The sequence below is a fragment of the Mus caroli genome, chromosome 6, assembly GCF_900094665.2.
Source record: "Mus caroli chromosome 6, CAROLI_EIJ_v1.1, whole genome shotgun sequence".
Taxonomy (NCBI): Eukaryota; Metazoa; Chordata; class Mammalia; order Rodentia; family Muridae; genus Mus; species Mus caroli.
This window is the reverse complement of record NC_034575.1, coordinates 61,764,703-61,787,209: the sequence shown is the minus strand read 5'-3', so window position 1 is coordinate 61,787,209 and position 22,507 is coordinate 61,764,703. Positions and strand designations below refer to the sequence as shown.

At 42.2% G+C, this 22,507-nt stretch overlaps 1 protein-coding gene across 1 annotated transcript; it reads left to right on the top strand.

Annotated features, from left to right (window-relative positions):
* Nucleotides 1-14,272: 14,272 nt before the first annotated feature.
* On the top strand, nt 14,273-16,031 carry Tacstd2 (tumor associated calcium signal transducer 2). Its single transcript, XM_021165831.2, has one exon. It carries the CDS (start codon nt 14,386-14,388, stop codon nt 15,337-15,339), a length of 954 nt encoding a protein of 317 aa, XP_021021490.1. The 5' UTR covers nt 14,273-14,385; the 3' UTR covers nt 15,340-16,031.
* The last annotated feature ends 6,476 nt before the right edge of the window (nt 16,032-22,507 follow it).

Here is a 22,507-nt window from a genome sequence, read left to right as displayed (position 1 = left end):
AACTAACAGGTGAGGAATTCCGAGTGCTAGCTGGGATGCACAGTTTAAATGACTGACTACTGACTAGCTCATTGTGCCGGAACCAGTTCAGTCCCCTATCATAACCCACTAGGAACATCAATAGCAATAGGCACAGCTGCCAAAAATACGTTAGAAACTTTTGTGCAAAGTCTGTGAGCTGAAGGACTGATTTCATTGTCCGTTTTCATATTCGTCTTAGGTAACCGGTAAGAACTGTGGTTTACACCACTCCACACCATCAAGTCTCTCTAGCTACTTAGAGAAAAAATGTCAGGGTATGCAGGGCACATGTTAGCATGAAGTTTTTCTCTATTGTTTTCTTCCTTATTTGAGACAGGGTCTCTCACTAAAGCTGGAGCTCACTGGTTTGGCCAGACCGATCACGTACACATATGTATGAGTGTACATACACCAATAGGTACATGAATACTATAGACACACACACAAAAATAAAAAAGCAATACTACTGGTGACTTAGTTCTTTATGTGTACTCAAGCCATATTTTATTTATACCTTTGCTGGAGCTGGACAGATGGCTCAGTGGTTAAGAGCACTTGCTGTACTTGTAGAGGATCTCAAGTTCTCTTTCAGCACTGATATATCTGTTCACAAATGTCTAAAACTCAATTTTCAGGGAATTTGATGCACCCTTCTAGACTTCTTGGACATTACAAACACATGTCACACACACATACTTTCAGACAAATACTCCTACACATAAAGTAAAAACAAAAAATTAGAAATAATTAATCTATATGTGTTCATATCAGAAGTGACACAGAAGCAATGAAGAAAAAACATGCATTAAGTAGAAAGTTTTCTCCTATTAACTTAGCATTCTCTAAGTTTAATATTTTAAGTAATTTTCTATCCGATCTGGTGAGCAAACACATTGTGTTGCTCTGTATTGGTGCTGACTAGAACCTATGCAAAAAGAAGAGGGTGGAATATCAGATACATTTTAGCTTTCTTTGCTAAGAACTGAACAAAGTCCTGCTGTCAAGTTGTCACAGCCCTGTGGAAAAGAGTTCCTCTGGGAAAGTAACATTAGGGGGACAGACAGCAGCCCTCAATGACCCTCATGAATTTTACGGACAGTGACTGCTGCTACTCCAGTCTTTCTGGACAGAACCTGGGCCATGCAAGTTGTGTGCCTTCTCCCAGTTGGGTAAGTGTTTTTCTGTCTCAAGCGATGCAGCTAATTCTTGGCACGGGAGTGAGGTGAGGATGAGAGAGAGCTTTGAGAGGGAGGATGCATTGTTGAATGAACCTAGAATAGATTTGGGTATCGCTGCTTTTTATTCAGCTAATGCCTGGCTATTTCAGTGTTGAAAATAATGCTACGTTAGCATCTGCGTTAACTGTGTGCTGTTGTTCTGGAAATTAGAAACTAAGGTTGTTCCAACCGGTACAAGGTTAAAAATTAAAAATGCACAAGTGCTTCCGCAGAACTGATATACTATATAAAAATCAAAAGTAGACCAAAAGATGTCCCAACTGGTAAGAAGGACACATGCTCCACATGTTCATACCAGCCTTATTTATAATAGCCAGAAGCTGGAAAGAACCCAGATGCCCCTCAACAGAGGAATGGATACAGAAAATGTGGTACATTTACACAATGGAGTACTACTCAGCTATTAAAAAGAATGAATTTATGAAATTCCTAGNCAAATGGATGGACCTGGAGGGCATCATCCTGAGTAAGGTAACACAATCTCAAAGGACCTCACACAATATGTACTCACTGATAAGTGGATATTAGCCCAAAACTTAGGATACCCAAGATATAAGATACAATTTGCTAAACGCATGAAACTCAAGAAGAATGAAGACCAAAGTGTGGACACTGTGCCCCTCCTTAGAATTGGGAACAAGACACCCATGGAAGGAGTTACAGAGATAAAGTTTGGAGCTGTGACGAAAGGATGGACCATCTAGAGACTGCCATATCTAGGGATCCACCCCATAATCAGCTTCCAAACGCTGACACCATTGCATACACTAGCAAGATTTTTCTGAAAGGACCCAGATATAGCTGTCTCTTGAGAGACTATGCCGGGGCCTAGCAAACACAGAAGTGGATGCTCACAGTCAGCTAGTGGATGGATCACAGGGCTCCCAATGGAGGAGCTAGAGAAAGTACCCAAGGAGCTAAAGGGATCTGCAACCCTATAGGTGGAACAACATTATGAACTAACCAGTACCCCGGAGCTCTTGACTCTAGCTGCATATGTATCAAAAGATGGCCTAGTCGGCCATCACTGGAAAGAGAGGCCCATTGGACACACAAACTTTATATGCCCCTGTACAGGGGAACGCCAGGACCAAAAAAATGGGAATGGGTGGGTAGGGAAGTGGGGGGGAGGATATGGGGGACTTTTGGGATAGCATTGGAAATGTAATTGAGGAAAATACGTAATAAAAAATATTAAAAATTTAAAAAAAGGAGTAGACCAAATTAGGTCTGGGGATATGGCTCAGCGAATAAGAGCACTGACTGCTCTTCCAGACTTCAATTCCCAGCAACCACAGGGTGGCTCACAACCATCTGTAATGGGATCTGCTGACTACTTCTGGTGTGTGTGAAAACAGCAACAGCGTACTCACATACATGAGATAAATAAATCTTTTAAAAATAGACAAAATTGATTTACAGCTTTCAGGCAGTGGTAACATCTGAAGAGGAGCCCCTGCAAGGCTTCTGAAGTCCTGATCATGTTCTGGCTCTTGACCTAGAGGATGGCTACGTGGGAGTTTCCAGAATTAAATGCCACATTCCGGTGACTCAGTGACACTCTTGGTTCATACGATATTCATTCAAAGGAAAATGGCTAGTTAACAGTTTCCACTTTGCATCATATAATGATACCAGGACATGTGTGTGACGAATGATGGCAAGTTTGTTTACTTGGGTTTTTAATGATGGAGACAGTATAAAACTGTCCCTGAAGAAACCTATTTTTGTTGTCTATCTGAATTTTTTTTCCTGGCATTGATTTGAGTCGTTGCCTGCTTTTGAGACTCTAGGTTAACAGATAGCCATAGACTAGTTTGGTTCATGTGCTTAGCTACAGGGCTGGTCTTTCTACCTTGGAACATTCATGTGGTAGACACATCAAGGCCAGCAAGCCAAGTTATGGTGTGGTCTATGTAGCACTTCCGTAGGATGGCTGACAAGAGACAATCTGTGCTACCAAACTGCTAGTGCTCCTGAATACACAGGTAAGCCAGAGTCGTGTACTTCTTCTGTTTCTCAGAGACTGTTCAAGAACATTCTGAAAGTAAACCTTTTTGTTCCAAAATTATAGGTTAAAAGTGAAGTGTCTCAGTTCCCTCTTTAGCACTTGATTTCTGCCACAACGAGCATCCATCCCATCACAGTCGGCCATCCAAATCAGTGGAGTATCTACGAAGCTTTCTCCAAGGAACTGCTGACGAAAATAAACTTGTGACCACACCTAAACATTGTTCTAACTATAACCGTTGTAGCATTATTGGCAGACAAGGCATTCAAACTGAGACCTACCTATGATAAATCAGAAGTAGAAAAAAAAAAGGTAGGTGTCATACTATGTGAGTCCTTGAAATGACTTCATTCATGTTTTAAGAGCTGTGGCTTTGTAATATTGTATGTGATAAAGGGCATTTCTTAAGTTTTGAACATAAAAGGATTACATAAATATCTTTGGTATTTGAGACAGTGTCTCACTGTGTGGTCCCAGGTTGCAATTCTCTTACCTGTGTATCTTGAGCGCTTGTGTTACAAGCTGACAGAGACAAGGAAATAAGTATTAGAAAGATGTTTCAGTACATGTGGTTATAGATAGTGGCTTTAATCAACATAAACAGTGGGGTTTTAACACAATTTAAATGGAGACAGAATGAAAACACTTGGAAGAGACTACCTTTTAACCACACAAACTCAGGAATAACACTTGGAAGGGACTGCTTACATTACTATTTAACCTTCACTGCAGTCAAGAACATTTAGCTTCCATTGAAGGGCTTTGGATCCATTGCTGTGGCTCTTTGATAAACTGTTAGGATAATTTTTTTTTTTGAATGGGGTTTCTCTGTTTAGCCCTGGCTGTCCTGGAACTCACTTTGTAGACCAGGCTGGACTCGAACTCAGAAATCCGCCTGCCTCCCAAGTGCAGGGATTAAAGGCGTGTGCCACCACCGCCCAGCAGGATCAATTTTTAATTATTTATTCATATACTTGATGCACAGAATTGGAACATGGAGCTGTGAAAATTCTGAGCATGTGCTCTTTCACTGAGCCATAACTCTGGATATGTCCTCGCTAAGGTGTTCTTTAAGCAGCAGACAGTAGATGGTTATTCTAAAGGACCCATTGCCTTTGCATAGGCCAAAAAGTTATTTCTGCTGCATTCACAGTACACTAAGTCCTTATAACAAGAATAAATTATTGGTGTATATTAAAATTGTGTAGTGCTTTTAATAATAGATGGATACTCGCTGTTCTACTTGTACATTGACTTCAGTGATGTATCAGTATAGCTTTGTGTGCAACTGTCTAGTTCCATGAAGAGTGATATCACACATCTCTAAGTCCCGCTGTAGGTCTCATCACATTTGTGTTTCTGTAACAGTATATCTAAGTACAGCTGTACTCTGACATGCACTACAACATGTGCACTATGATACAAGTACACTCCTATGCTCAATTGTTTCAGTACATGCACATAGGTTTGTACTCCAGTAGTAGGACAACTGTTTTTACTGATACACTGGTAGGCAGTGAGACACAAATGTGAGCTACAATACTATGGCTTTCAAGCACTTTATGGTACTCACATATCCAAGTGTGCCCTTGTCTAGTATTTCCAGGAAAGCTGGTTGGCTATTTTGCCCATTTGTCCTGTCCTTGAACTCCAAACCTTATCCCTAACCCTAACATTTTGTCTAACCTTACACTAAGCAAATGATTGACCATAACTACAGTACTAATGTTAATACTAATTTAACCCTAGCAACAATCATAATTCTAATCCTAGCACTAACCAAAACCATTGCATAAACCTACCCTTAACCCTAACACTAAAGAAACCTATGTATCTGTTAGAAACATAACTGAAACAATTCCTGAGTTTGTATGGTTAAAAGGTAGCTCTTAGAAGCAAGCCTCAGGCAGTCCACTCAGCACTTCAGATTGGAACCTAGACTTGAACAGACCTTGATATGCTAATGAACCAGTGCCCAGGTATTGTTTTTATGGTAGTATTTCATCCCCAAGCTAGGTGTCCAGATAGCACAAAGCAGTCACTAGTGAAATAATACAAAAATTGGAACTTTAGAAGTGGCCTCTAGGATCACACTACTGTGCTCCCAAGACATAGCTTCTCTAACTCGAGATGTTGTATGTGACTTTGGATTCAGTGATTATTGAATTTCTGGCACTGTTGCTGGGCTCATACAGACCAACTGGCCAGGGCTCTTAAGGACTTCCTGGACCTTCCTCATATCTACTTCATGTTCTCACCCTATTAAAGGGAAAGACTTCAGAGTGGAGGTGGGTTGAACCAACAAGCTTATAAAGCATCCTCACTGGAGAAGATTCCCCAGAGGAACCCTACAGCATTTTCTGCCCAATCAACTACTACTATTACTTGGTGAGATGTCTGCTTAACTTCAGTATTCTTATAAGGAATCTTTGTGTAAATAAATGGAGCATGTTTAAAGACAAATCTTGTGTGGACATCCTAATTGCCAAGTGCCTTTCAGCCCATAGGTCTTACTGGGGTAATGTCAAACCCAAATATTAACTGTAAACCTAGAGTTGACCTAAAGCTCTCCTAAAAGTGGGGCTACTTTAAGCCAAACTTTCATCCTTTCTCTAACCCTATCCTTAATGCTAGCCCTAACCTTAAACATAACACTTTCTCTGTTCCTAAATCTAACTTGAATAATAACCCAAACCCTAAATCTTACCCTAAATTTAACCCTAATTTGAACACTAGCCTTGGATTTCTGAGTTCGAGGCCAGCCTGGTGTACAGAGTAGAGTTCCAGGACAGCCAGAGCTATACAGAGAAACCCTGTCTCAAAAAAACAAAAACAATAAAAAACAAAAAACAAAAACACTAGCCTTAAATACATGGCTAGCCTTAAAGAAATTGTAAGCCTACCTCTAATTTAAATTCAAAAACTAAACCCTACTTCTAATAATAATTGTAGACCTTATACCAACTTTATACAAAACTCTTGCTTAGCACTCTGAATAATGCTAACATTGTCTCTACTACTAACACTAAATCTAAACTTAGCCATAATTCTAACCCAAGTAACACTAACCATAACTTAAACCTAGCCCTAAAGTTAACACTAGGCCTACCTCTAACAATAACCTTAGAAATAATACCAATACTATACCTAACCCTACCCTAAAATTAATCATACTTCTAAATATCACATTAATCTCAGAAATATAACTAAAACTTTCATTCTCTAACACAAACTCTGGTTTAAGCATAACTGTAATTCTAACATTCATCTTAGAATAAACCTAAAACTGTCTCTAGAACTAACACTAACTAGGTGGCCTTGGCCATTACACTAAACTAAACCTACCCTTTTTTTTAAAGATTTATTTATTTATTATATATAAGTTACACTGTAGTTATCTTCAGACACTCCAGGAGATGGCTTCAGATCTTGTTACAGATGGTTGTGAGCCACCATGTGATTGCTGGGATTTGAACTCAGGACCTTTGGAAGAGCAGTCGGTGCTGTTAACTGCTGAGCCATATCTCCAGCCTCTAAACCTACCCTTTAATTACTATAGCCTAACCTTAACCCAACACTTTCTAATCTTAATTTCTACCCTAATCCTAGCCTTAATGTACAATAATTCTAATCAGATCCTAAGCAAAATCCTAACCTTATCCCTTCATCTTGTCCAAACATTAAAACTAGGTCTAAAACTAACCAAAATCAAAATTTTAACACTAAACTTTCCCCTTGTCAAGTGCTAATCTTAACTCTAATGCTAACACTAATCATGACCATTACCTAAAACTAGTCTTAATCCTATCCATAAAACTTAAACCTAACACTAAACAAAATTTTATATCAAACAGAAACACTGACTCTAACCCTAGTTTTAGCCCTGAAATAGAGTATCCTAAACATACTCTATTCTAACCCTGGTTCTAATGCTATCTATAGTCCTAACTCTAAATCTAGCCATAACCCTAGCCCTAAACCTAACAGTAGCTCTAACAGTAGATTTAACTTGAACTATTGTCCCAACCCTAACTCCCACCCTATGCTAAACTCTAGAACAAGGACTAGACCTAATTCTATCCCTAGCCCTAAATTTAAATCTAACACTAATTTTAAGACTACTTCACACTACACTAAACCTTAGCTTAAACACTAGCCCTAAATATATCCTGACTCCTAACAAAACTATAACTCTACCTCAAGTCTGCACCCTAAAACTAGGTCTTTGATAACTTCTGCCCTAGTTCTAACTCTACCTCCTGCACTAACTCTAGACCAGCCCTAACTCTAAGCCTAATAAACCTTAAACTTAATCCTAACCAACCCTAATCTTACCCTAACTCTCCTAAACTTTATACTAGCCCTAAACCTAACACTAAACAACATTCACTCTAACACTAGTCTTAGCCTTAAAACTAACTCAAAACACAGCCCCAATTCTAACCCTAGCCTTAACTCATATCTAAAACTATTCCTAACACTAAACTTAAAACTAGCTCTTGTCACAGACTTAATTTGAATACTAGCCTTAAACCTAGCTCTAACACTACCCTTAACTTTAGCTAAAACACTAGATCTAAATAAATCCCTAGACCTAAATGGAGTCTACCTCATTTACCTCAAACCCAAATACTTTAGGCCTTGCTATGAAGTTCTGTAAAAGCTACTGCTGTTGATACAACTAGCCTACTTCAAGACTGGATCGAAATATAGGTCTATAACTATCATAAATCCTATTTCTAATGCTAGCTATTCCTCTTACACTAGCTTTGCACCAAGCTTTAACTAAACCGTAGCCATAATTCTAACCTTAGCTCTGCCATCAAACCTCACCTTAAATATAAACTTACCTGTAAAACTAACTCCAGGATTAACACTAACACTAACAACAAATATAACCCTAATCTTTTTTTTAGATATTTTCTTTATTTACATTTTAAATGTTATCCCCTTTCCTAGTTTCCCCTTCGAAAAATCCCCTATCCTCTCACCCCCCTCCCCTGCTCCCCAACCCATCCACTCCCTATTCCTGGACATGGCATTCCCCTACACTGGGTCATAGAACCTTCATAGGACCAAGGGCTTCTCCATCCATTGATGACAGAATAGGCTATCCTCTGCTACATATGCACCTAGAGTCATGTGTCCCACCATGTGTTCTCTTTGATTGGTGCTTTACTCCAGGGAGCTCTGGGGGTACTGATTAGTTCATATTGTTGTTCCTCCTACAGAGCTGCAGACCCCTTCACCTCCTTGGTTACTTTCTCTAGCCCCTTCTTTAGGGACCCTGTGATCCATCCAATGGGTGGCTGTGAGCATCCACTTCTGTATTTGTCAGGCACTGGCAGAGCCTCTCAGGAGACAGCTTTATCAGGTTCCTGTCAGCAAGCACTTGTTGGTATCTGCAATAGTGTCTGGGTTTGGTGGTTGTATATGGGATGGATGCCCAGGTGGGGCAGTCTATGGATGGTCATTCCTTCAGTCTCTGCCCCAAACTTTGTCTCTGTAACTCCTTCCATGGGTATTTTGTTTCCCCTTCTAAGAAGGAACAAAGTATCCACACTTTGGTCTTCCTTATTCTTGAGTTTCATGTGTTTTGCAAATTGAATCTTGGATATTCTGAGCTTCTGGGCTAATATCCACTTATCAGTGAGTGCATATCATATGTGTTCTTTTGTGATTGGGTTACCTCACTCAGGATGATATCCTCCAAATCCATCCATTTGTCTAAGAATTTCATGAATTCATTGTTTTTAATAGCTGAGTAGTACTCCATTGTATAAATATACCACATTTTCTGTATCTGTTCCTCTGTTGGGGAACATCTGGGTTCTTTCCAGCTTCTATAGCCCTAATCTTAATTCCAAGCCTACCTCTAACTTTTAAACTAAGCTCAGAAATAATAGCATTACCATTTTTTTCCAAGTCCTAAGTCAAACCATAACCCTATCTCGTACCTAATCAGAACATTAACCCAAGCATTAACCATAAAAAAATATCTAAGCCAAGCCCTAAGTCTACTAACCTTAACCCTAAAACTAAACAAAGCTCTAAACCTAACACAAAAACTAGTTTTAACTCTAGTCTTAAAAACTAAGATTTAACCCAAACCTAGCCCCAACCTGACTTCTAAACCAAACTCTACCTTAAACCTAATAGTCCTGCTAATGATAGCCTAACCTTACCTCTAACCAAAGTTGTAACCATGACCCTAACTGTGGTAATTTGAATATGCTTGGCCCAAGGAGTGGCACTATTAAGAGGTATGTTCTTCTTGGAGTAGGTTTGGCCTTGTTAGAGGAAGTGTGTCACTGTGTGGGTGGGTTTTGGGATCCTCCTCCTAGCTGCCTGGAAGTCAGTCTTCTAGGCCTTTAGATCAATGCCTGGATGCTGCCATGCTCCTGCCTTGATGATGATGTACTGAACCTCTGAACGTAAAAGCCAGTCCCAACTAAATGTTACACTTTATATGAGTTGCCTTGGTCATGGTATCTGTTCACAGCATTAAAACTCTAAGACATTAACCATAAACCTAAAACTAGCTCCACCCATACATAACTTGAATACTAATCCAAACCCTAGTATTCACCTGAGCCTTCAAAAAGCTCAAACTCTTGCCCTAAGTATATCTCTAGCCCTACATAGAACTCTAGCACTGCCTCAAGCAAAACTCCATTTAAAACTAGCCTTAACTCTTCTTGTATCAATAGTCAGAGCTTTTATAGAATTTCATAGCAATCCCTAAGCTATCTATAGCCATACTCCTAACAATGGCTCTCCCAGCACTCTGAATCATAAACCTAAACTTAGCTCTAAACCTAACCTCAGTATAAACACTAATCTTAACAACAATGCAGCACTGACGCTAAGCCTGTCTCCAACTCTAACATTAATCATAGAAATATACCTAAAACATTCCCTAGTCTTAACACTAACCCCCAAACCACAACTCAAACAATACCTCTAACTCTAACAATCTTAGAAATGGACCTAATTTTCTCTACCCCTAATACTAACCACAGACATAACCCTAACCCTTGCCTAGCCCTAGTATAAACAACCCTGTCTAATCCTAACACTAATGATATTCCTAAGCATAACCATACAAGAACCCTAAAGAGACCATAGCCAAAGCCATCTACATGAACAACAAAACTAAGTCTAAAACTAACCATAAAGCAATTTTTAATACAAATTCTGTGCCTAAGCTAATACTAAACTCTCCTTTTCCCTGAGTCCTAGGCCTAAATTTAGCTCTGACTCTAACCATAATCCCAAGGCAAATTAAAACACTCACATTTACATCTAACCTTAATCCTGACCATAACTCTAACCTTACTCTAAGCCTACACCTAACCTCTACCTAAATTGACATGAAAGCCAAATCTTAGCTGTCACCATAATTTTAACCCTAGATTGAACACTGGCCCTAAATGTATCAGCAACCAGAAACCCTAATTCTGCCCCTAACCACTATCCCTCACAACACCTTAAGTTTAACCCTACATCTAATCCACCTTAACCCTATATAAAATATAATCCTAACAATAAACCTAAAACTAACACTAATAAGCTTAATATAACCATAAATGTTGCTCTAACCCTAACACTCCAATACTACCCCAAACCAAACTCTAATCCTAACCTGAAACCAACACTAAATCTAATCATAAACATAATCCCAGTGCCAACTTCCTAACACTAGCCTTACAATAACTCAGAACAGTATCCCTACCAATGCCAACTGTCTAACAAACACTAGCCTTACAGTAACTCAGAACAGTATCCCTCACCTTAACCCCCAACCCTTAAACCTAATCCTAACCCAACATTGACCCTAAACTCTTCTGAACCCTACCACTAACCCTAATTACAACCTAACCCACATGAACTAAACCTGAACTGTAATCCTGACAGTAACCCCTCAAACAAACCTTAAAACTCAAACCTTAACAGTAACTCATTCTCTACTCCTAACCCTAATCTGCCCAAAACCTGATAACACTAACCAAAACTGAAGCCTACCCCTAACTTTCCAACCGTAACTCTAAAGTGAACTCAGCCCCAACCCTAAGTCAACACTGAGCCAATACCTTTACCCGAACACTAAGCCTAATTCTATCTCCTAGCTTATCCCTAATCCCCAAATACCAACCTTAAACATAACCCCCACCCAAAGTGTAACACTAACCTGTACCCTAACCACTAAATTTAATACTAACTCATGTCTTAACCACCAAGCAGAAACTCTAACCCTAACATTAAACCTACTAAACATAAAAAGGCCATTCCAAACCCTAATCCTAACTCTAATCCCTAAAGCCAGTCCTTCATCAGAACATAGTCCCCTTTTCTACAGGCACAAGACTATTAAAATTCTGTGTTCAGGCATACTTGTAGATGCAATCTCAGTGTGCCATTATCTAGTCTTCCTTAAAACTATGCATTTGGAAGGTGGGCTAAGGTAGGCATGGTAATCAAAGATGTCACATGTGGTGATATTAATCTCTCCCAGGTCATAAACACTTAAATAGTTCACATATACACTCTAGAGAGTGTCATATCAATATTGTGACATTCTGGGTACAATTCACCGTGAATTAAGCCAACACGCAGTACCTAGTGCCTCCTGTATACTCTGCGCCAGGGATGCAGTAATCTGGCATGGCTGCTGCCCCTTGTAAGCACTGGACAGTCCTGAAATGATGGGAAACTCTTGTTTAGTATTTCTACATTACAATAAAAACACAAAGAAATTAAGCTAGCACTTGATTTTGCTTTTAATTAGAGGAAGAGAGAATCAGAGCTGGATCGGTTTGTGCCTGTTGGGGAAAGCCTGGTAGGACCAGCTATTAATGAAGGAAGCCAGGGTATGTGGAGGTCATCTTTGCTCACTCTAGCTTCATATTGAGAATACCAGGCTTGGATGCCTGCAGTTCCACTCCTCCCAGTACATAACAAAATCCCATGAGGTAACTAAGTAGTCAACACACGATCACCTATATGTATCAGCCCTGAGACTGCCTCCCCACTAGCTTTCCTCCATCTGGCTTGGGACTCAGGGGAATGAAAATGAGGTGGTATTACAAGTAGATAGTACATTGTGACCACCCAGCAAATCACTTGAAAAGTGAGGAGATGGGATAATTTTTTTAACAGAATATAACATTGTCTTGGAGTTTACCAAGCTTTACCATTCACTGCCTTGTCTATTTAGTTTGATTTTCAGAAAGAAAAAAAAAATCTAAGAAACAGAGCCAGAAACTGATGTACCCAGTTTACTCTGGGCGACAGAGACCCAGGAAGCGTAATTTTTTCTGCTAATCCTAGGATGCAAAAAATAAGGAAGTAAAAGCAAAAGACATATTCCTGAGTGGATGGGGAAGGGATGTATCAGAAAAAGCTTCCTGAAAGTAACCAAGGAGTTGAGCAGAAAATCACAATTGTATACTAAAACAGATAAAGAAAAGGAGATTCTAGGTACCAAACTCTGCAAAGGCTGCTGGACATCTGAGAAGTTTGCAGGGATACAATGATGATGGCAGTAACTATGACAGCAGTTGGCACTGTGCACCAGTTCATAAAATATGAACTCTGTTCTTAGAGCCAAGATGTCTCCTTACCTGTACATACATACACTCTCTCTCTCTCTCTCTCTCTCTCTCTCTCTCTCTCTCTCTCTCTCTGAGTATTCTCAACAAAAAAGAAGATGTGCACACATTTGTGCTTTAGATCTTCCTCTGAGGCAAGGTGGGTGGAGGTTGGACAGGATAAGCTAGTTGTTCAAGAGACAGTGGGGGTAGAAATCAGAGGTGTGTACCCAGCTCTCCTAGTGCTATTGGGTAAGCCTTTGTCCCTCGTGTCTGGACTTCCTCTGTCTGTAAAGACAAAATAATATGTTTGTATCTGTCTGCCTCAGGAATTGCTTGAAAATTAATGGTGCAGAGAGGCCCAACTGGCTACCATGAGTCAAATGACACCCTTGTTCAGTATTCTAGTGGCGTACATTAAATGCTGATATATATAGAATGTATTTTGAAGGTGGACCTGGAAATAATTATAGTTTGTTAATTATTGTTAATTTTACCACAGCTTTGAATGGTGGACTTTCTCTAGATTTTAAAAGAGATTGTCGCTCCTTCATCCTATTAAAGAAGCAGAGTTTCTCACAGGCTCCCTTCTCTCATTATATCATTCAATACAGGGAAAGAAAATAAAAAATTTGCTCTTTTAGAATCAAACTGTACATCTCTCCTAGTGGACTGACTTACTCTACAATTTTTTTCTTTTCATTTATCTTACACAAGTAAGATATGCATGTGCATGGGTTCAATAGGACTTTTCATATGTGGCACACCATGACAACTGTGCTGTGCGGGTGATGTAGCAATAGAATTGTTTCACTAGCCTGTCTTCAGATGCTGCAACATTTTGTTTTTGTAAATACTAATTTATAGTTCTTAAAGCCAAGCAGAAAGCCCAGAGAGAATCCTGGGAAATCAGTGGCTGGGTGACTTCAGGTCTCCCTGCCTCAGCTGCATCGTCTCACCTAGAATAGGGCTTACAGACAAAGGCATGTGATCACGCTTATGTTAGTGAACTGTTTTAACTGTGTTATAAGGTGTTCTGGAGCAAGAAGAGAAGGAAGGAACGAAACTGAAGATAGGAGATGAGAGAGAAAAAGAAGGTACGGGATTATGGGGTCTGGAATTGTAGGGACGTGAGAGTCGGGAGTTGGGCCTTTGGAGGAACTCCTGAGGTGCACTAGGAAAGGTGGGACGCCCTGGTTCTGAGCCATGAGGAGGGGTGGGGCCAGGTAAGTACTGGTTTCCTCTATGGGGTTTTGGTCAGCAGATGGCAGGAGCAATCTCCCCTGCCTGATCCTATCTCAGGCAGCTCAGGGCTGCCGGCTTCTTCCGCGGGACCTGGGAATAGGGAGCGCCACCCAAATTCCATTGAGTGAGTCACTAGCTAACCAGTCCTACAGGTACAGGAGCTTATAAGAGCTGGAGGGAACAGCCCGGCAGGAGTCGCCTGCAGTGTCCTACCCAGCCTGATCCTTCAGAATCCCTGCCTCTGGTCTGTAGTTGTAGGTCCGTTCTACTCTACCCCACCATGGCGAGGGGCTTGGATCTAGCACCGCTGCTACTGCTACTGCTGGCGATGGCGACCCGCTTTTGCACGGCTCAGAGCAACTGTACATGCCCCACCAACAAGATGACGGTCTGCGACACAAATGGCCCAGGCGGGGTCTGCCAATGTCGGGCAATGGGCTCACAGGTATTGGTCGACTGCTCCACGCTAACTTCCAAGTGCCTGCTGCTCAAGGCGCGCATGAGCGCCCGGAAGAGTGGCCGCAGCCTGGTGATGCCGAGCGAGCACGCGATCCTGGACAACGATGGTCTCTACGACCCGGAGTGTGACGACAAGGGCCGCTTCAAGGCGCGCCAGTGCAACCAGACCTCGGTGTGCTGGTGCGTAAACTCGGTGGGCGTGCGCCGCACGGACAAGGGAGACCAAAGCCTGCGCTGCGACGAAGTGGTGCGAACCCACCACATCCTCATTGAGTTGCGCCACCGCCCGACCAACCGAGCCTTCAACCACTCTGACCTAGACTCTGAGCTGCGGCGGCTCTTCCAGGAACGCTACAAGCTGCACCCCAGCTTCCTATCCGCGGTACACTATGAGGAGCCCACCATTCAGATAGAGCTTCGGCAGAACGCGTCTCAGAAGAGCTTGAGAGACGTGGACATAGCTGATGCCGCCTATTACTTCGAAAGGGACATCAAAGGCGAGTCACTGTTCATGGGCCGCCGCGGCCTGGACGTGCAGGTGCGTGGGGAACCCCTGCATGTGGACCGGACGCTCATCTACTACCTGGACGAGAAGCCCCCCCAGTTCTCCATGAAGCGCCTCACCGCCGGTCTCATTGCCGTCATCGCTGTCGTCTCGGTAGCGGTAGTGGCTGGTGTGGTGGTCTTGGTGGTCACCAAACGGAGGAAGTCGGGCAAATACAAAAAGGTGGAGCTTAAGGAGCTGGGGGAGATGAGAAGCGAACCTAGCTTGTAGGTTTCCTGTAGGATTCCCTGGCTTCTTCGGAACCTCAGACCAGATGGGTTGGCCTGTTGATTCTCAGTCAGGAGGTAATTTTCCTCCCAGCTTCGACCTCTTCCTTCTCTCTCCACAAACAAGTTCTCTAGATGCTGAGCTCAGGTCACCTCCCTCGCCCTTGGTTTTTTAAGGACGCATTTCTGAAATTCCTTGTCTAGTCACTGGAAACCTGACCGGGAGAGTTAAGCAAAGGCTAGATAGCTTGGTTAAGAAGCTAGTGCCAGGCAGCCCAGTTGTTTCCCAGCGACTTGAATCTACCCAAAGACTTAAACGGTTTGAAATGGGAAAACGGAGATTTGGCTATCCTGGGTTGTTGGTGACCCATTCGCTCCCTGCCTCCCAACCTTCAGGAAAGGAAGAGCAGTTCACTCACTAATTGATCCTGCGCAGTGTTCATCTGCCATCGTTTGTATGAGAAGAAAAGGCATTTCCGACGTCTGAAGTCATTTTCAATGTCTTTGTTGGACTGCATCTATTTTTCTGCTTGTCCTTAATGTAGCTGATCCTAGAGAGTTTTCTTTTGTAAAATGTTTGTACAGATGTGTCTTTGATAATGCTGCTCTTTTTTAAAACAACAACTCGAGTTTAATAAAATATGGGAAAGGCACACCTAAAAAGATAGGCTGTGTGAAAAATCCCTCCAGATTTATATCATTTTATTGTTCTCCTTTGTCTAATGCTTGAATTTTATATTTTAAATTCTAATGCTTCCTTCCTTGTGAAATTCTAACATTTACTGTTGATACTCTGGTGTTTCCTAGAGGCTGGGCTAGTGTGCTTGCCTCTCATCTGACCCGGCCCTCGGTCCCATCCTCAGCAGTGGGTGGAGGGAAAAATGTAAACTTTGAGGTTGCTGTTCCTTTGAAGGAAGTTGCTAAAACTAACCACCTTCAGATCTGAATAGGAGTGGGAGATGGACACAGCCTTTGCCTGCTTATTAACAGGCTCACCTCCCTTTGTGGGTTTTAAACTACGTGAAGGCGCGAAGCCCACCCCCCAGCAGTCCTAGGATATAAATGACTGGGCAACTTCAGGTCTCTGAGACTCATCTTCTGAAGAGTAGGGATGAGAGTCTGCTTCTCTTTTGTGAGGGCACACACTTGCTGGCGACAGATTGTATAAAGGCTTGCTATTGGGAGTTGGAGGAAGGGGGAAGGCAAAAGGGAGGAAAAACCTAAAGGTAGAAGTTGGGAGAATGAGAGAAGCATGGGAGAATGGGGTGGGGTAGCAGCTCTGGATACTTTCCTGAAATTCTAACATTTACTGCTAGTTCTCCAGTGTTTCCCAAGAGGTGAGAGGTGTAGTTGCCTAGCAATGGAAGCCGCGAGAGGTGGAGCCTAGGCGGGCAGGCGAGTATCGGTTTCCTCTCCTGGCTTTCGTTAGCCCAGAGGCGGGTGCAGTTTGATGTTATCGCACCGGGTGGGAGGCGGGGGCGGTACTCCAGGGAGAGGGATGGCCACCCAAATTCCTTTGGGTGAACTGCTGGAACCAGTCAGTCCGGTCTGGCAGAGAGTAAAGGCTAAAGGGAGCGGCCCAGCCATCCGCAGTGTCCCAACATCTAGCCTGAGCCTGCTGTATCCCACGTCTGCACGGATCCCTCTGAGGCTAGGGCCCGGGTTCACTCTAGGACTGCGGATGCTAAACGTGATGCTTCGCTTCGCGTCCGCTCAGGACAGCGACACTTGCTCTGCCAACTAGATGGCAGACATGGGGATTCCGCTTTGGTTTGGTACCCTATTTCTCCAGGCTGACCTCCACATTCTGCTCAAGTGAGCGACCAATCGAGGCTCCATTTCATAAGAGTGTTTTCTCGTAAGAGTCCTACTAGGATGTAGGAGGTACTAGTCTCATTTAGCTGTTGGGCAACATTAATCTTGGTGTTAAGCAACTTCCCTAAACCCATATTTATGAGCACATCGGTCTTCTTGCCATTGGCTGTACAAGCCACTCACCAATTACATCAAGCTTAAAGCTTCCTGATCCCTCACTTCTGCAAAGTCAAGTGTGTTGTTGTGGAACACTAATAAGTCATTACAATAGCTGGGAAGCTGATCTCCGACAATAATCTAGAGGCAAGACTTTAGTTTCTCCCCCACAAAAAATGCATCTCACGTCACACCTCTACGACAACCCAAATTGAGCCTCAGCCTAAAGTACCTTGCAGGTTAAGTTAAGGGATGGCTGCCCTCAGCTGCCCATCTTCTGAACCTGTAGGTGTTTGGCATTCATGATTTAGTCTGGTAGGGGATGACTGATTGACTTTAAGCTTAAAACTTCCCCTCCCGTTCAAATGAAATCACTTAAAGGAAGGGAGCAGAGCGGGTTGCGGGCGGGTTCCCAGCAGTGCGTGAAGGCGGAAATACCTAGATAAATTACTCCTTGTGAGAGAAACTGCAGTCCCCATTCTCTGGCTGCCTTCCTCTCCTCACCCGAGGGCCCTAGCTGAAAAGCCTTGAGGCAGAGCGAGGTATCTTTTGACCTAACTTTCCATTATAAGAGTGAAGTGAATAAGAGGTTTCCCAAAATTCAAGTGTCATTGACCCAGCTGGAACTTACAAGTTTCTTACTTTCAAAAATTAAATAAACAGATGTAGACGTGGATGAAGTGGGCAAATGAAAAACAAACGCACAAAAACTCTCTGAGAAAGCCTTCCTCCATCAGAACTGAGCAACGCAACCATCACTTTCTTCTCTAACCCAGGTGGACGCTTAGCAACGTTACAGCTCTTAAAGTTGCATACCCTTTCACCTGTACGATCTTTGAGATACTGACTTACTGGAGAATCTGAATTAAAATCCAGCTTCCGGCTCGATGAGAAAGTCTCTAACTCGTCCCTCCGTGTGAAGTAAAACCACAAAGCCCTCTCACTATTGTGAAAACGGGATGAGGTATTTGGTGAGTTCATCATATTTACCTCTCTCTTTTCTAGATCATGTGAATGCCACACACAAGAAAACTAAGGTCCAAAGACAATGACTAAATACAGATGTGCTCATCCTCCATGAACCAAAGTCACCTTTGGCTTCCCGAACCAGGTGGCTTTTACATGCACCTGGTGTGTAGAGTACCTTTCCTCTTCAATTCCCGCAAGCTATTTCAACTCACTTCCCCCATTTCTGTTTCAACTCAACCCTATCTGCTGAGGACAGGGCAAGAACAAGTAGCCTTCAGGATCTTAATCTCTTGCTTGCAATTCCCCCCTCATTTTAAAATTTCCCTTCCACTGACTGGTTTGAGCTCAGGCGGAGGCTGTGCTTAAGAGGAATGTGAGAAGCAGGCGGGGCTCTCATCAGGTTTCAGCTTGTTCTCTGAGCCTTCCGCAGCCTAGGCTGGTTTCCTTGTGTGAGTCACCAGGGCTTTCTCCACTATTTCCATTCCCTTAAGTAGAACAATCTTGAACATTATTTAACCTTTCTCGCATATATTTTGCTTACGGTTTCCAAATAGAATGTTAGGGACAGGAGTGCCCTTTAGTGATATATTTTATTACACAGAAGAGAAAATAGACTAGAGAGAAAAGACTTACCCAAGCCAGGCAGCAGGTGGCAGTGTACTTGCTTTCCTAAGCTCTTTATCGACCTAGCTAGTGTTCATTCTGTCTGCCTACCTGGTAACATTATCTTGTTTGTTTCTTCTTGACTGGTATACACACTTTTTAAGACAGGGTCTCACTCTGTACCCCTGGCTGGTTTGGAACTCACTGTGTACATCAGGATGGCCTCCAACTCTGCTTCTGCCTCCTGAGTGCTGAGGTTAAAGGTGTATGTCACCAGGCCTGCTGATGGTTTCCTTCCTAAGTTGTGATTATTCTGTAGCTTTTGAATATCAGCTAAATGGAAGAAATACTTACATAGATGTAAAATGGCAAGCTTTGAAGTCATCTGACTGCCTATTTCCCTGTATTTAAAATGAGTATAGTTTTATTTAGCAACGTGCTTGGTCTTAATGGTTAAATCAGGCCTAAGGGCTAAAGTGATTACATCTCTCCTGTTTCATCTACAGCAAATTAGCCTAAGAACCTGGAGGAAAACTTGCCGGTTGTGACTGGTTGTGAATGAGTTCACCCACTTGCTCAGGAGAACATGTCATTTTCTAGGCTTCTGTGAGAGGGAAACAAGGACCACCTGTTCACAGAGGCAAAGCCATGATCCCTCGGAGGTGTACAAAACATCCATGTTCAGCTAGATGAGCAGAGACAGATCTCCAACTATGAAATGAGGAAGAAGTGGGTTTCTTTTTAAACCTCAGGCTTATCCATTTCTGAAAGTTCTAGCTTGTAAAACTGCATATTCCTTTGAGAGAGCCAGAGTTGAGAATGCCACTGGAGGGTTTCCCTGCACAGGGAGTAGGACTCAAGTAGCTTAATGTTGAGGAGTCGGGCTGGAAGAGTTTGGCTTACAGAGGAGCTCCCGTGGTAAGACACACCTCTAGAAGCTACCAGGCCAAGTAGTTAATGTCCTATGTCCCTACCCAACTCCTTCTCCCTGTTACATCTATTCCTTTTTAATACACAATGTCACTTTTAAAGAGCATCTTGGTCCTGTCTTATATTTTTTTTCTTTTTCCTGTCTTTCCTTTCTCTTTTTAATCTCTCAAAGAACAAATGCTGTTCTGGTTTGGAGGGGGGCGGTCTTCGTGGACTCAGAGAGATGAAACTGTTCTGCATTATCTCCAAAAAAATATCACTATTTACCTCTCTGTTTCATATTACTTTCTGGTCAAACTCTCTCATCTCCCCCTCTTTTTCTTGCTCTTACTGCAACCCTTACTTTTTACGAGCCACCCTCCTTCATGCTTTCTATCAATCCAAAACTAATCACTACTCCTTCTTACTGTGGGATATTTTTCTTTTGTTTTGCTTTCAATGCATACCCATAATATCTAACATATTAATATACACTGTACTGTCAGTGCCTTTACATCTCAAAACAATTGGAATGATTGTTTTGTAATTGGCTATAACTATTATCCTGATGGTCTACCCCTAGATAGTGAGAAGTGAAGGAGATAGGATTCTACTTTCATGGGTGGACTGGAATTAGAACCTAGTGTTTGAACACCAATCTTTTTTTATTAGATATTTTCTTCATTTACATTTCAAATGCTATCCCGAAAGTCCCCAATACCCTCCCCTCACCCTCCTCCCCAACCCACCCACTTCTGCTTCCTGGCCCAGGCATTCCCCTATACTAGGGCATATGATCTTCGCCAGACCAAGGGCGTCTCCTCCAATTGATGGCCAACAAGGCCATCCTCTGCAACATATGCAACTAGAGACACAATTCTGTGGGGTACTGGTTAATTCATATTGTTGATCCTCCTATAGGGTTGCAGACCCCTTCAGCTCCTTGGTTACTTTCTCTAGCTCCTTCATTAGGGGCCCTGTGTTCCATCCAATAGATGACTGTGAGTATCCACTTCTGGATTTGCCAGGCACTGGCATAGCCTCTCAAGAGATAGCTATATCAGGGTCCTGTCAGCTAAGTCTTGCTGGCATATGCAATAGTGGGTTTGGTGGTTGTATATGGGATGGATCCCATGTGGGACAGTCTCTGGATGGTCCTTTCTTCCATCTCAGCTCTGAACTTTGTCTCTGTAACTCCCTCCATGGGTAGTTTGTTCCCCATTCTAAGAAGGAACGAAGTACCCACACTTTGGTCTTCCTTCTTCTTGGGTTTCATGTATTTTGCAAATTGTATCTTGGGTATTCTAAGTTTCTGGGTTAATGTCCACTTATCCGCCGATATGTGCATATGATGTGTGTTCTTTTGTGATTGGGTTACCTCACTCAGGATGATATCCTCCAGATATATCCATTTGCCTAAGAATTTCATGAACTCGTTGTTTTTAATAGCTGAGTAGTCCTCCATTGTGTAAATGTACCACATTTTCTGTATTCATTCCTCTGTTGAGGGACATCTGGGTTATTTCCAGCTCCTGGCTATTATAAATAAGGCTGCTATGAATATAGTGGAGCATGTGTCCTTATTACAAGTTGGAACATCTTCTAGGTATGGAGATGCCCTGGAGAAGAATTGCTGGATCTTCTAGTAGTACTATGTCCAATTTTCTGAGGAACCAGCAGACTGATTTCCAGAGTGGTTGTACCAACTTGCAATCCCACCAACAATGGAGGACTGTTCCTCTTTCTCCACATCCTCGCCAGCATCTGCTCTCACCTTTATTTTTGATGTTAGCCATTCTGACTGGTGTGAGGTGGAATCTCAGGGTTGTTTTGATTTGCATTTCCCTGATGATTAAGGATTTTGAACCTTTTTTTTATTTTCAGGTTCTTCTCAGCTATTTGGTATTCCTCAGTTGAGAATTATTTCTTTAGCTCTGTATCCCATTTTTTAATAGGGTTATTTGATTTTCTGGAGTCCATTTTCTTGAGTTCTTTATATATATTGGATATTAGACCCCTATATGGTTTAGGATTGGTAAAGGTCCTTTCCCAATCTGTTGGTGGCCTGTTTGTCTTATTGACGGTGTCTTTTGCCTTACAGAAGCTTTGCAATTTTATGAAGTCCCATTTGTTGATTCTCAATCTTACAGCACAAGCCATTACTATTCTTGAAAACCAGGCTTAAAGAGGAAATGACTCTTCAATACTACTACAAAGTAATTTCTCCTGAACACTGAAGACACTCCCACTGGAAGAAAAAAAGTAACTTTCCAGATTCACATCCCAACACAAATAAAAAAGTAATATAAAAGACAACTTGTCTCCTCCAAAAATATAAAAATCCCACAGTACTGACCACCACAAGAATGACTTCAATGAAATTCAGGACAAACAACTCAAAATAATGATCATAGATGTGTTCAGATAAATCAGAGAGAATATGCATAAACTGAGTGAATTCTAAGAAAACACAAAAAACTGAATGAAATACAAAATCAATACAAGGATATAAAAATGGAATTTAGTCAAGAGATAGAAATTCTGGAGCTAGAGAAATGGTACAGCAACTGAGAGGTAGATTACTCTTGCAGGGAACCTGAGTCCGATTCCCAGCACCAACATTAGAAATCTCATAGGCAGCTGCACCCATGTGCACATACCCTTCCCTTCCCTTCCCTTCCCTTCCCTTCCCTTCCCTTCCCTTCCCTTCCCTTCCCTTC

What these genes read in the sequence shown, in the direction of transcription:
- Tacstd2 (XM_021165831.2), top strand. Translation starts at nt 14,386, where the DNA reads ATGGCGAGGGGCTTGGATCTAGCACCGCTGCTACTGCTACTGCTGGCG.